The 13,763-nt window shown below is 36.6% G+C and overlaps 3 protein-coding genes across 8 annotated transcripts; 1 reads left to right on the forward strand and 2 right to left on the reverse strand.

Annotated features, from left to right (window-relative positions):
* Positions 1-1,122: 1,122 nt before the first annotated feature.
* On the reverse strand, positions 1,123-5,187 carry LOC114730602 (cysteine synthase). 5 transcript variants are annotated; one of them, XM_028917700.1, is made up of 11 exons: positions 5,092-5,187; positions 4,428-4,490; positions 4,231-4,340; positions 4,033-4,090; positions 3,593-3,856; positions 3,378-3,515; positions 3,193-3,244; positions 2,574-2,653; positions 1,997-2,056; positions 1,788-1,868; positions 1,123-1,503 (listed from the first exon to the last, which is right to left on the reverse strand). In XM_028917700.1, exons 2-11 carry the CDS (start codon positions 4,467-4,469, stop codon positions 1,411-1,413), a joined length of 978 nt encoding a protein of 325 aa, XP_028773533.1. In that variant the 5' UTR covers positions 4,470-4,490; positions 5,092-5,187; the 3' UTR covers positions 1,123-1,410. The 5 variants fall into 5 exon arrangements, with proteins under 5 accessions (XP_028773533.1, XP_028773536.1, XP_028773535.1 ...); XM_028917703.1 differs by having other exon boundaries at positions 5,084-5,187; XM_028917702.1 differs by lacking the exon at positions 5,092-5,187 and adding an exon at positions 4,703-5,027.
* A 1,335-nt stretch (positions 5,188-6,522) lies between these two features.
* On the reverse strand, positions 6,523-10,926 carry LOC114730604 (cysteine synthase-like). 2 transcript variants are annotated; one of them, XM_028917705.1, is made up of 11 exons: positions 10,574-10,926; positions 10,353-10,415; positions 10,157-10,266; positions 9,959-10,016; positions 9,511-9,774; positions 9,299-9,436; positions 9,113-9,164; positions 8,466-8,545; positions 7,847-7,906; positions 7,623-7,703; positions 6,523-6,931 (listed from the first exon to the last, which is right to left on the reverse strand). In XM_028917705.1, the coding sequence occupies exons 2-11, from the start codon at positions 10,392-10,394 to the stop codon at positions 6,839-6,841; spliced, it is 978 nt and encodes a 325-aa protein (XP_028773538.1). In that variant the 5' UTR covers positions 10,395-10,415; positions 10,574-10,926; the 3' UTR covers positions 6,523-6,838. The 2 variants fall into 2 exon arrangements, with proteins under 2 accessions (XP_028773538.1, XP_028773539.1); XM_028917706.1 differs by having other exon boundaries at positions 10,499-10,926.
* A 1,914-nt stretch (positions 10,927-12,840) lies between these two features.
* LOC114730608 (ferredoxin C 1, chloroplastic) lies at positions 12,841-13,621 on the forward strand. The gene has a single exon (XM_028917715.1). It carries the CDS (start codon positions 12,897-12,899, stop codon positions 13,338-13,340), a length of 444 nt encoding a protein of 147 aa, XP_028773548.1. The 5' UTR covers positions 12,841-12,896; the 3' UTR covers positions 13,341-13,621.
* Positions 13,622-13,763: the final 142 nt, after the last annotated feature.

Here is a 13,763-nt window from a genome sequence, read left to right on the forward strand (position 1 = left end):
TTGCTTGTATCACTTATCAAAGCTGTTCGAAGTAGCATATATTTGAAGTCTGTCCAAATTCAAGTAGCGAAGATTGAATAGAGCACTGGTATTTATAGAATCGGAAGCTCATAGAGTCATGGTCCTGCAACCTCTGAGCGAGTGTTAGTACAATCCTTTGTTCTCTGGATATCTTCAGTTGGGCATTATCTTATACTCAATGCTTCTTAATGCCAAGATCAAAGGATTGCCCCACGGAGGTCCCTCCAGGGTTGGTACTGCCCTACAGGCCTTGCCTATTTCCTGTTTAAGGACCTTGGTTGATGGTTCTACTCTTGCTCTGGATTAGTGCACCAAATATTGGCCGTTCAGTTATACTAAAACTGTTCAGTTCAGTCATCCCTAGCCCTAAGTTTCAAATGAGTCAAAGGAGGGTCTTGCGCTTATCTGGGTAATAATAATAATAAACCCTGGCGATTTTAGCAAATGAAGGAGTCGAGAGGGTGTGGTTCTACAGGGAGGGGCAAAAGATGGGGCTTTGAGAACTACACCATGTGGGTGATCATCACATTTTGTAGCGGTATTTCCACAATGTGCTTAATTAATTGTCTGATTCGACTCTGCCCTGTGCGGCAGTGTTCTTTTATAAGACATATCTGGTCATAATATTTGCAAGGGAATTCATGTTCTGCCTCGAGGAACTGGAAGCGTAGAAACAGGGGATGGTAGTGATTCGGGGTTGTTGGTCAAAGGAACTTTGGAGGGGGGAAAATATATTTTTGCCAGTTAAAACACATTATTTTTGCCAGTTAATTTAAATTGATCCCTTAACATATATTTCTTTCTATTTCAATTTAATTTATCATTTAATTTTGAATTTTATAGTCTTTTAATCTCATTTAAATATAATTCAATCTATTAATATTTAACCTGAATTTTATTTTTACCCAATTCACTCTAATCTAATTATTAACTTGATTTTATTCTGCCATTGAGTCATGAGACCATTTTAGTTTTTCACTAAGCATTTTATTGCAAGTATTAGTCGGGAAAAACATGTTACTAATTTCAAAATCAATTTCTACATCGAAGTAAAGTAAAATTAAAAGTAATAAGTAAGATTTAAAAAGTCACGCAAATAAATTTAAAAGAGAAGAATAAAATTTCAGAAGAAATCTCAATTTTTCTTTCATTGCCACATTTCCTTTGTTGCTTTTAGAAGAAAATAAGATTATAAACAGCAATATTCAGCAATATTGAAACAGAATCAAACTGTCAAAGAAAATCAAATATGACGCTACAAGTTTGGGGGCTTTTTTGGCTACAGTTTTTCAACGAATTTATCAGAATCACGACCACGACATTGGGAGAGGCACCAGCATGGCACCAGGATCAGAAGTTAAGTAGCTTCAAAGCTTTGATATCCAGATTTTATGACTCAAAAGTCATGGTTTCAGCTTCCTGTCTGATCGACTCAAACAACACAGACGACAGGTATCTCTCACCACAGCTTGGAAAAATCACCTGCATCCATCCATGTCACATGTAACTTTCTTTTAACTCTAAAACGCTGTAATCTCAGTCACTCAAAATATACATTAAGTTATTGAGCCACCGATCTAGAGAGCAGAATCAGGCATGTGAAATGAATCAATAAAATCAATATATAAAATTTATTAGAAATCGTACTGTTTATAAGTTATAAATATATCACATTACTTGTGGGCGTCAATATACTTAATCCATGAATATACATGAGCACCTTCGTAATTTATAAATCTATTCACCACAAGGTTCAGTCAACTTACTACAATAAGCTTTCCGGCATTTTCTGGTCTTTTTGCTACCTTAATTGCGGCGGCTGCTGCAGCTCCAGATGATATTCCAACCTACACAGTACCCAATGAGGTTCACTGAACACAAATATTTAAAAGGAAATAGAAAAAGGGACAACAAAATGGCCCTAAAGGACTGCCTCAAGCTCACAGCTAGCAGGTTTTAGAGGTTCAGAACTTACAAATAGGCCTTCTTTCACTGCAAGTAGCTTTGCAGTCTCAATAGCTTCATCGCTGGATACCTGCCAAATCACATGACATGCATCTCAACTTTAACAGATCGCATACTGTTGCCCCCATCCAAACCAAAATTTCTGCAATAGGATGACCTTTCATTCATATTTCATTTTCATTTTGATCTTATAAGAGTGAATTTAGAAGGAAGAATGACAGTTTGAGACCGAATGAATTTAGTTTCAATTCGGGACCAAAGTCCTTAATAATTTGACATTGTGACTTTGATGCCAGGTCTGAGTTCGGAGCCGTCCAGCTAGGGAGTAAACCAGAGAAGGAAATAATCATAATGCATATATAGGAAAATTAAACCATTAGATATTGATTTAATGGGTGCTCCAAGGGAAAAGCTTGATTAGTTCAACAATCAGCTCTGCTTAAGGCAATATTGCCTCGATATTTCCAAAATGATAAAACAAAAAGTCACCAGTATCAAATCCACCTTCACAAACTGAAAGTGTATTAAGTTTGATTACATGAACTCTAGAGCAGCGTAATCTTAGTTCAAAAGTTGTAAAAACTTACTTGCACAACTCCGTCGAGAAGACTGACATCCAGCACCGCAGGAATAAACCCAGCACCAATCCCTTGAATCCTGTGAGAACCTAGGCATTCAACAAAGCAAATTTCACATTGGGAACAGTTAAAGACTCAAGCTCTTCAGCTCTAATGTTCTATCAGGAAAAAACTGTTAATAGAATAAATATTACCTATTGGTTACCAAACCCAAAAAAAGAAAAAAAGGAACTGGTTGTTAACTTTTAAGTTGAGAAAAACAGAATAGTCCAAGAGTCATTATGATCAAGTGACCAAGAATTGGTGTTAAAAACTCAAAAGAATAAATATATCTATTGTTTATTTATCAGGAAGGCGGACAGGTAAATCAGGTAGGATAAAAGGAAACCCACTCCTTCATAAAGGTTAGGAACAGGGATAGGGTTTGGTTGAATAGCAGGTCCAAGGAAATCACTTTTAACAGAATAATATGCTATAATTCCATAGCATGCAGATGCCTAGATGCTATTCAATCAACTTCAAAAGCAACATGCGAGGAAAAATTATGGTTGTTGTATGTGATAGAATATTTAAAAGTCAAATATCAACAAAGAAACAAAGAAGGAGCATAACAAATGTTATAACTCACCAGGCTGTCCACCAGAAAGCACGGCGCTTTCAGCAGGTTCAACACCATACACCTACATAACGGAGAAAGGAAAACAATGAGAACACAAATGCATCACATAGTTGCAGTAGTGACAAGTTATCCTCCATTTTATAAGAAACGGATGTGCAGACGTTCTGCTATGCACATCAAACAAATAAACTAACCTTAATGTTGGGATTTTGTTCTTTAAGAAATTTCCCAGAACCTGTTATTGTGCCACCAGTACCTATTCCTGCTACAAATGCGTCGATTCTCCCTTCAGTGGCTTTCCAAATCTCTGGGCCAGTAGTTTCATAATGTATCTGAAACGATATCAAATATTTTAAACAGTGTTTGTCAAGCATCCATCACAATCATTACGGAACAGATGCCTAGATACCTTGGGATTGGCAGGATTTTCAAACTGTCGAAGCATGTAGGCATCAGGTGTCTTAGCAAATATTTCTTCACCTTTCTGAAATGCACCATCTATTCCCTTTTCAGGGTCTGACAGTATCAACTCAGCCCCTAAAGCTTTCATAACGATTCTTCTTTCAAGAGTATTTGAAGCAGGCATTACAATAATAAGCCTGTAACCTTTTGCCGCTGCCATGAAGGCTAATCCAATGCCAGTATTACCACTTGTTACTTCAACGAGGACACTCTTTAGCAAAATGAAAAACACATCCACGAAAAGGAATAGTTGTCAACTGAAGAGAAACATAAAGTTACAGCATTTTTCTTCCAACTGATACTATTCTAAGGTACAACTTCTACCATATTATTAGAAACTTGGCTTCACCCTTCGGGAGGGCTCTTTATCAAGGTACATATACCAACCTTTCCGGGTGCGATAAGACCTTTCTCCTCTGCATCAATAATCATACTATAGCCGATCCTGTAAGTGATATAGATACAGTATAGTCAAGTATTCTATCAATCACAGGAACCTATACCTGTATATGAAAATTAAACAATAATGCTAGAAAAAACATGAAACCACGATTATCTATCGGTTTTAAAAACTGAAACCTCTACCTGTCTTTAACACTAGAGCATGGTTCCATCAATTCTAGTTTGGCAGCAATCCGGCCCACACAGCCATCCACAACTTTATTAAGGTATACTAATGGGGTTTTGCCAACCAACTGAAAAAGAAAAAAGACGAAACACGACAAATAAGGGGAAAAGCCCGTGAAAGAGAAATCAGGGACCGTCAAGGTACTCAAACTCACTTCTGTAACATCTTTGGCAATTCCAGACCTTTCCACCGCCATGATGATAACTTACTGCAGAGTCTGCCAAAAAAAAAAAGTAAAAAAAGAAAGAAAAAAAATAGTACCAATGCAGTTCTTTAATCCACAATAAAGCTGACAGTTCTATAAACCACCAAATGGGATATGAAATTTTTATAGTTTGTAAATATGGAAATACTAAAGTTTCTGTTGCCCTCGCGAATGCAAAAAAATATGGGCCATGAAAATTCAAACCTCTTCAACAAAATTTCAACCTAGTTCAGCCACTAACAAATGCTAACCCTCCACAGTTGCTGTCCCCATGACGCCACCCATCTAGAGTACCAAACAGCTAGGATTACAGATAGAAAAATCTTCTTCATTTCAGCTGAAACATTCACTTCCAACTTGAACGTATTGGCACCGGTCGATATTGATGGTGACAGTAACAAGATTTTTATTTTAATTCGTCTGGGTTTGAAGGTCACTGGTATATGAATGAAAAGCGAGCACTTAAGTAACTAGTGGAAAACAAACAGGAACTTCCTTTCAAAGATTCGGTAAAAATGACGCTAATCAAGATGCTTACTATTGAAAATAATAATAATAATAAAGAGGATAATTAATCGAAGATGAGAAAGGAATTGAAGCCAAACTCTCTAACCACACTACGTCGCAACCGACGACAATGGACAACGATCTAGGGACGGCCCAGTGAAGTCCAGCTTCCAGCTTAAACCTCCCCTGTTTATCACTTCTTTTTTTTCCCGATAAATTTATCACTTCTTCTATATATATGCTATTTCCACGAGATGCTGTTGATCCCTTTTCGGTAAGAGGAACGCGACACTATTTATAGCAATAATTTAGTCAACAATGCACAAATGATAATGATACAGCTCATCTTGATGGAAAGCATATGCCTGCTCGTGGTGGCGATTAAAACAAAGGAAAGATAAGAATATATCGAATTCGAAATCTTCCATCTCTCTCTGTCCACATAAAATAAAGGGGGGACAATGCAGGGAAGCTTTATAAAAGTACATAAAAAATCATCAGAATTTTGAAAAAGAATTTGTGCAATTTTTTTTTCTTTTTTCATACGGTGCTGGGTACAAGTCTTCCTCCAATATTTGTGAGTCAATTGGAAAATTTACAATTTATCTAACGTGTATTTTCATTTTGCAAAATCTTTACGAGGCCTGCTAATAATAACACAATTTTAGAAAACCCATCTATTAGTAATTAATTTCTTTATTGGGGTCTTTTACTTAAAATAATGCACAACCCAAAAGGCAGAAGAGGATGGTGGTGGTCGGTGATCTAGATGAAAGAATAAAAATATAGGAGGCAAAAGAAGGTGGCGCTCTGAACGCCGGCTATATATTACAAAAATGGTTTCGGGGAAATAATAGAGCAAGATTTTATGTTGATTTTTGCCAAGCCTTAACAAGCGGAATCGCAGGCGGGCCTCCTTGGAACTTGGGAGGAAGAAGGTCAACTAATCAACCATGCTGGATAAGGAGTTGTCACAAGGTCTTGTTGATGCGAAGACTTTATTAACAGATAATTTGTAAATATGTCTGTAAGAAACATATGCTGATCTAATAAGCTTTTGAGATTTAATTCATCTAGACGTTTTTATATCTAAAAAAAATCATGTTGACTAATGATTTGGTCGTCGCCCAACTTCTTCTTTGATAGTTTGATGTGTATAATTCACATACATGCACACAATCAGTTTGTATTGAAAAAAAAAAAATGTTCTAACACATTATTTTTCTTACACAGGTGAGATTTGAATTAAACAAAATTGTGTGGAAAAAGCCAATCATGTAGAGTTTGTTAGTATTCCAAGAGACATTAAGAAGGCAGCTGATATATTTATATATACAGTTCATATTAAGGCTACTTTATATGCTGGAGATGGTAACAATTTTGAGTTATATGAATCAAGGAATTTTAGAAGGGAAAAAAATATAAAATATAATTAAGGGACTAAACTAGGATTAAATAAAATCACCAAAATATCATTTATTTTTCTATTTCATTTCGATCATTCTACTGGACTTTAGGTAATTTTAGATGGTAAACAAAAAAAAAAAGCCTCATATTGGTTTTGCGACGCACAATTGACATTCAAGAATTACACAATTTTCTTTTGTAGCTTTTAGTTTCCTTTATGGCCCCATTTATTTTGTTACTTTTGGATGAAAACAAGATTACAACAAACATTATTCCAACAGCCTCAAACTGCCAAAGACAATCAAAATACTGAGACTACAAAAGTTTTGGGGCCTTTGGCTACAGTTGGTTTTTTATTTCAGAATCACAACCATAACAGAAGAACCATAAGCTATGCACAAAGATCAGAAACTGAAGAAGCTTCAAAGCCTTGAAATCCAAAAGTTTTATGACTCAAAGGTCATACTTTCCGCTTCCTGTCTGACTGACTCAAACAACACAGACGACAGATATCTCTCACCACAACTTGGAAAAAGCACCTGCATCCGTATCAAACCGCACATTAAGAGTAAAAAATGTGTAACTTTCTTTTAACTCTAAAACAAACGCTGTAATCTCGGTCACTCAATATACTACCTCTGTCCTCAATATAAAACCCTGTATGACTTTTATTTTGGTTCTAAATATAAGACCTCAATCCATTTTGTCTCTCATATTTATACATTTTTTTTTTTAAAGTAGCCCTTCTAATAATGATAGTTCTAGTCAATACACTTGATTAGCAAGGATATTTTAGGAAAGACAACACCTATTTAGGACAAATAACTAACTTAATTTACTTCCTTAATCTCCTCAAATTAGTCAACTGGCTTTTATAATTAGGACCGGAGGTAGTATATGAATTTATTGAACCACCCATCCAGAGAGCAGTATCATGCCAGTAAAATGAATCAATAAAATCAACATATATGTATATACTGAAAGCCATATTATTCCACACTTTAAAGCATATATCTCCCAAATTTTAAAGCATCACAACCAATAATTTGGAAGCATGGTTTAGCTTCAGAAAAACTGGAGCAATATTAATTCATCTGTTAATCTTTTTCAGCTGAGTAGTCCAAGGTGAACTTGCCCTATCCATTCTTCAAAACCAACCATTATCCATGAAAATATACGAGCACCTCTGCGACTTGTAAATATCTTCACCGGAATTTTCAGTAAACTTACCACAATAAGCTTTCCGGCATTTTCTGGTTTTTTTGCTACCTTAATTGCAGCGGCTGCAGCAGCTCCAGAGGATAGCCCCACCTACAACAATACCCAACGAAGTTGAATGGACACAGATATTTGAAAGGGGAAAAAAAGTTTGAACCAGAAAAAGGTACAATAAAATAGCCCTAAAGGACTGCTTCAAGCTCACTGCTGGCAGGTTCTAGAGGCTCAGAACTTACAAGTAGGCCTTCTTTAAGTGCAAGAAGCTTTGCAGTCTCAATAGCTTCAGCGGTTGATGCCTGCAAAATCACATATCTCAAGTTTAACAAATTACATACTTTTCCGACTGTCCAAAACAAAAATTCTGCAATAGGATGATCTTTCTAATGATTCTTCAACATCGGTCTTCTTTTTTTCTTTCAAACTAGACCCACAATAAGACTGAATTTAGAATTGAATCCAATACCAAATTCAATTATGACATGTTAGAAGAATCATCGTATATTAGTATTACCATATTATCGTCTATCCCATCAAAATCTCCCATAATTACATTTGTGGCTCTGATGCCAGGTCTGACTTCAGAGCCGTACCACTAGTGACAAAACCAGCGAAGAGAATAGTCATAATACGAAGTAATATACCATCAGAAATTGATTAAATGGGTACTCCAATGGGAAAAGCTTGATTAATACAACAATCAGCTTTGCTTAAGTCAACATTGCCTCAATAGTTCCAAAATGATAAAACAAAAAGTCACCAGTATCAACTCCACCTTTACAAACTGAAAGTGTATTAAGTTTGATTACATGAACTCTAGAGCAGCGTAATCTTAGTTCAAAAGTTGTGAAGACTTACATGAACAACTCCATCTAGAAGACTGACTTCCATCACCGCAGGTATAAAACCAGCACCAATCCCTTGAATCCTGTGAGAACCTAGGCATTCAACAAGGCAAATTTCACATTAGCAACAGCTAAAGACTCGAGCTCTTCTACTGTAATGCTCTATTAGGAGAAAAGTGCTAATACAATAGAAATTATCAGAGGGAATAACAAGCAAAGAAACCAAATAGGAATCTACTTTTTGTCCAAAGGGATAACTTTTGTTGAAGAAAGAACATAATATTCCAAGAGTCATTGTGGTCAAGTGACCAAGAATTGGTGTAAATAAAAATTCCAAAGTATAAATTCAATCATTTTTGTGTTATCAGGAAAGTGAACTAATAATCTCACTGAATAATATAGCTAAATAGGACAAAAGGAAGCCCACTCCTTCCTGAAGGTTAGCAAAAGGAATGGGGTTCAATTGAGAAGTAGTTCCTAGGAAATCACTTTTGAAAGGCTAATATACTCTAATCCCATGGTATACAAATGACTAGATGCTTCTCAATCAAACTCAAAAGCAAGATTCAAGGCAAAATTATTATGGCTTGTACGTGATAGATATTAAAAAGCCAAATAGACACAACGGAACAAAGGAGCATCACAAAGGTTATAACTCACCAGGCTTTCCTCCAGCGAGCACAGGACTTTCAGTAGGTTCAACACCATACACCTACATAAAGGAGAAAGGAAAACAATGAGAACACAAATGCATGAAATAGTTGCAGCTGTGACAAGTTATCCTCCATTTTCTAAGAAATTAATGTTTTAGATATACCACTAAGCACATCAAACGAATAAGCTAACCTTAATGTTGGGATTTTGTTCTTTAAGAAATTTCCCAGCACCTGTTATTGTACCACCAGTACCTATCCCTGCTACAAGTGCATCAATTTTCCCTCCGGTGCCTTTCCATATCTCTGGGCCAGTGGTTTCATAATGTATCTAAAATGATATAAAATATTTTAGATTAGTGATTGTCAAGCATCCATCACAACCATTACAGGACAGATAGATACCTTTGGATTGGCGGGATTTTCAAACTGTCGAAGCATGTAAGCATCAGGCGTGTTAGCCAATATATCTTCACCTTTCTGAAATGCACCTTTGAGACCAATTTCAGGGTCTGTCAGTACCAACTCAGCCCCTAAAGCTTTCATAACGATTCTTCTTTCAAGAGTCATTGAAGCAGGCATTACAATAATAAGCCTGTAACCTCTTGCTGCTGCTATGAAGGCTAATCCAATGCCAGTATTACCACTTGTTACTTCAATGAGGACACTCTTCAGCAAAATGAAAAACACACATCCACAGAAAGGAATAGTTGTCAACTCAAGATGTACATAAAGTGACAGCATTTTGTTCCCAACTGATACTATTCTAAGGCGCACACTTTTACTATGCCATTACAAACTGGGTGTTTCAAAGCCCAACCCTTGGGAGGATTCTCTGTCAAGGTATACCAACCTTCCCGGGTGTGATAAGACCTTTTTCCTCTGCATCAGCTATCATACTATAACCGATCCTGTAACTCAAATAGATACAATAGAATCAAGCATTCTATCAATCTCAGGAACCTATGCCTACTCATAAAAATTTAACAATAATGCTAGGAGAAACATGAAACTACAAGATTATATCGGTTTAAAGAACTGAAACCACTACCTGTCTTTAACACTAGAGCATGGCTCCATCGATTCTAGTTTGGCAGCAATCCGGGCCACACAACCATCCGCAACTTTATTAAGATATACCAATGGGGTGTTGCCAATTAACTAAAGCAAGAAAAGGCAAAACACTGTAATAAAGGGGGAAAGCCCGTGAAAGAGAATTCGGAGCCCATCAAGGTACGCAAACTCACTTCTGTAACGTCTTTTGCAATTACAGACCTTTCCACCGCCATGATGATAGCTTACTGCAGAGTCTGCAAAACAAAAACAAAAAATTAGTGTATCCGCAAAGTTGGCAGCTTTATAAACTACCACATGGAACCTGGAATTTTTGTACTTGATAAATGTGGAAATTTTAAAGTCTCTGCTGTCTTCGCGAAAGCAGAAATTAATAGGCCGTGGAAATTTAAACCTCTTTAACAAAATTCCGTCCTGGTTCAGCTCTCTTGAGTGCCAAAGAGCCATGATTACATATTGAAAAATCTTTTTCCTTTCGGCTGAAATGTTCGCTTCCAAAAGGAATGTACTGGAACCCAAAAATAACCGAAGAGTTTTTATAAGATAAATTATTCCGACAATATTGATGGTGACTGTCTAATTTTGAATTTGAAAATTTGCAATTTTTTCTGGTTTGAAGGTTGCTGTTATATGAGTGAAAACCGGGCATTTCCGCAAGAAACAACAAGGGACTTCCTTTCAAAGGTTGGGTAAAAATGATGGTAATTGAGTTGCCTGAGAAAATATGAAGAGCATGACGAATCAAAAGATGAGAGACGAATAAAAGTCAACTCTCTAATTACACCTCTGCGTCTCAGTTGATAACAAGTGACAGCGATCCTCGACCAGCCATGTGAAGCTCCGCTGAAATTTATATCCTTTTTAAAAGGCGCGCTTTTTTAATTATAAATATAAAATCTTCGATATACTTATATGTGCAATCCAATCGTTGGAAAACTCACTCGTATATTATGAATATTAATTGTTATAATTAGTAATGAGACTAGTCTTGGTTGAAGCGGCTCTCTCAAGGAAGCCTTGTTCCAGAATTTCATGGGAAGTATCGTTCCCCTGTGGAAACTGATGCGGCTCCAGGGAAGCAAGATTCATGCAAAGGCGGCATCCCCCTTCTGTTTAAAGGTTACTCCCTCCGTTTTTTATTATAAGAGACATTTGATATTTATGACATATTCCCATATATAAGAGACACTTAAAAATTGTCTCTATTTTTTTGTATTGATTTTCTATTTTATCCCTATTTATTTTGTCTCCAACTCATACTCTCTCCCTCCCACTTCTCTTTCTTTTAATAATTTAATTGTTCTCTCTCATACTCTCTCCTTATTAATAGGGACATTGTTGGAAAAAAACATTATACTTTTTACACATTAATTGTCCTCAACTAATTTTAACTATTTTTTTGATCAACGTAATTTGGTTATTTGTCTCTTATAATAAGAAACGGAGGGAGTAAATTTTAAAGTTTGCTCTGAGTTTAGAGTTTAGCTTCTACCTTTGATGTAAACGTAAATAAGTTTACTTTATGGAGTATACTATTTTCGTGTTGATGCTAGAAAACCCAAATCAAGAGACAAACCTGATCTCTCATTTTGCTTGGACGTTACATTAAGTATGCTTTTAGTTGTAAAGGCTTAAACCCAGTTCACTGCTTGCATCTTATCAGATAAGCTAATGTCAAGTAACGTTTTTGCATTCACTTAATTGTTTTAAAAATGTTTTATGTATCCAAATAAATCAGCATACAGCAGGGCGGACGGTTTGGATAGGATGAATTAATTCATAGTTGAATGTCTATTCAACTGGAATCTTAAAATCCCTAGCAACATCATTTTGAGGAACAGTCAAAGGACACCTTGTTATCCTATCTAACTTGCTTTAGAGTAATCTTGTGGGGTATATCCTGCTCTCAAAGGAACCATGCCATTCCTACAACAGCGTTGAGATTGCTCTGCTTCAAAAGGGGGGGGGGGGGGGGGACATATGCAAGGAAAGCTACCAAAGCTAACAGAAATACCGTCACAATGGACATTGCTCCCTTATTCAGGCAATCCCCCCCTTGTTTTGATGTTTTTGTATTACAAGATAATCTCTGTTTTTTTTTTCTTTGCTATCATCTTTTAGCTTTTCTTCTTGCCTAAAAAAATTATAACTTAGTACTATAATTTTATGGTTTTATTATCAAATTTTAAAAAATAAGCAGTTATTTATCTATGATTTAAATGTTAAAAATCATATATAATTTAATCAAAATGTTTACACTTATTTTTTAAATTTAAAAATCAATATTAAGCAAAGCATAGTTTTTTTGTCCCTAGATCAATTTTGAATTAATATTATTTGTCCCTAGATCAATTTTGAATTAATATTATTATATTTTTTTATTAAAGAATCCATTCTTAAAATTGTCATCAATTTTGATTAATAGTCTTATGGCTGTTACTCGCATAATAATAACCTACTGTTGATATGCCAATAATATTTAGAATCAGTTGTCTCTTCAAAGTTGACGGCAACAAGTTGGATTTCTTGATGAAAAATTCTATCCTTAGCTTCAGTTTCTCTTATCTTCTGATTCTGGAAAAAAAAAAAAATTATTAAGGCAGATCTCAGACGATCGACGAGACGATATGAGAAAAAGGTTTAGACGTTAAAGAGAAAAGAAAGGGGGGGGGGGGATTTATCACCTTATCCTTTCCACCACCATTCAGCTTCCAAAAATGGCTACTTTCCGGTTCACAGCATCCCCATCCTTCACCACCACACTCCCCAAACACAACCACCCCACGGCCGCCCCTGCTCTTCACCTGAACCCTAAGCGCCATCGTCCAGCGCCATCGGCTATTGTGCATTCATATAAAGTGGTAATCGAACACCAGGGTGAGTTGCGGGAGCTGGAAATCGACCCCGAAGAGACCATTCTGTCCAAGGCCTTGGACTCCGGCTTGGAAGTCCCTCACGACTGCAAGCTCGGCGTCTGCATGACTTGCCCCGCTCGCCTCCTCAGCGGCTCCGTTGATCAGAGCGAAGGAATGCTTAGCGACGACGTCGTTGAGCGTGGCTACGCCCTCCTGTGTGCCTCGTACCCTCGATCCGATTGCCATATTAGGACTATTCCCGAGGACGAGCTGCTTTCTATGCAATTGGCTACCGCCAACGACTGATCCTCTCGGCTCTCGCTTTCGGTCGAGGAATGTCGTTGCTTTAATTTCGTGTCGCTGAACCCAAGTGGAGGTTTTGCTTGTTTCTGATCAGTGGGTCTGATTCTCAGATTTGGTAATATACTTCGGTCATCGAACATATTGGTTGAGAACTTGAGATAGTCTTTCTATGCAAATCTTCTTTTTTTTTTGGGAATTGTCATCGACGCTTCAGGCTTTGTGCGCTTTAACTAGATAACCTTCTCAGTTCGGTTAGAATCAAATGTAACCGCATATAAGTACAACCCATGTTTTTCGCAAGAATCTTTATGCAGACAAAAACAACCTTCTTGTATCAGGAAATTTGCAGAGCAAAACCCAATTTGACACAAGCAATCAAATAAGCAAGCAACGAAAATTGCGTTTATACGCAGCTTTGTCTCAAGT

This window comes from Neltuma alba, unplaced genomic scaffold, assembly GCF_004799145.2.
Source record: "Neltuma alba isolate B1F8T4 unplaced genomic scaffold, ASM479914v2 tig00012745_pilon, whole genome shotgun sequence".
Classification (NCBI taxonomy): domain Eukaryota; kingdom Viridiplantae; phylum Streptophyta; class Magnoliopsida; order Fabales; family Fabaceae; genus Neltuma; species Neltuma alba.

What these genes read in the sequence shown, in the direction of transcription:
- LOC114730602 (XM_028917700.1), bottom strand. Translation starts at nt 4,469, where the DNA reads ATGGCGGTGGAAAGGTCTGGAATTGCCAAAGATGTTACAGAA. An exon ending in GCTTTCTGGTGGACAGCCTG is followed by an intron (nt 2,654 to 3,192) that starts GTGAGTTATAAC and finishes TTGAATGCCTAG; the next exon opens with GTTCTCACAGGATTCAAGGG. An exon ending in TTCTCGACGGAGTTGTGCAA is followed by an intron (nt 2,057 to 2,573) that starts GTAAGTTTTTAC and finishes GTGATTTGGCAG; the next exon opens with GTATCCAGCGATGAAGCTAT.
- LOC114730604 (XM_028917705.1), bottom strand. Translation starts at nt 10,394, where the DNA reads ATGGCGGTGGAAAGGTCTGTAATTGCAAAAGACGTTACAGAA. An exon ending in GTCTTATCACACCCGGGAAG is followed by an intron (nt 9,775 to 9,958) that starts GTTGGTATACCT and finishes ATTTTGCTGAAG; the next exon opens with AGTGTCCTCATTGAAGTAAC. An exon ending in AAAATCCCGCCAATCCAAAG is followed by an intron (nt 9,437 to 9,510) that starts GTATCTATCTGT and finishes ATATCATTTTAG; the next exon opens with ATACATTATGAAACCACTGG.
- LOC114730608 (XM_028917715.1), top strand. Translation starts at nt 12,897, where the DNA reads ATGGCTACTTTCCGGTTCACAGCATCCCCATCCTTCACCACCACACTC.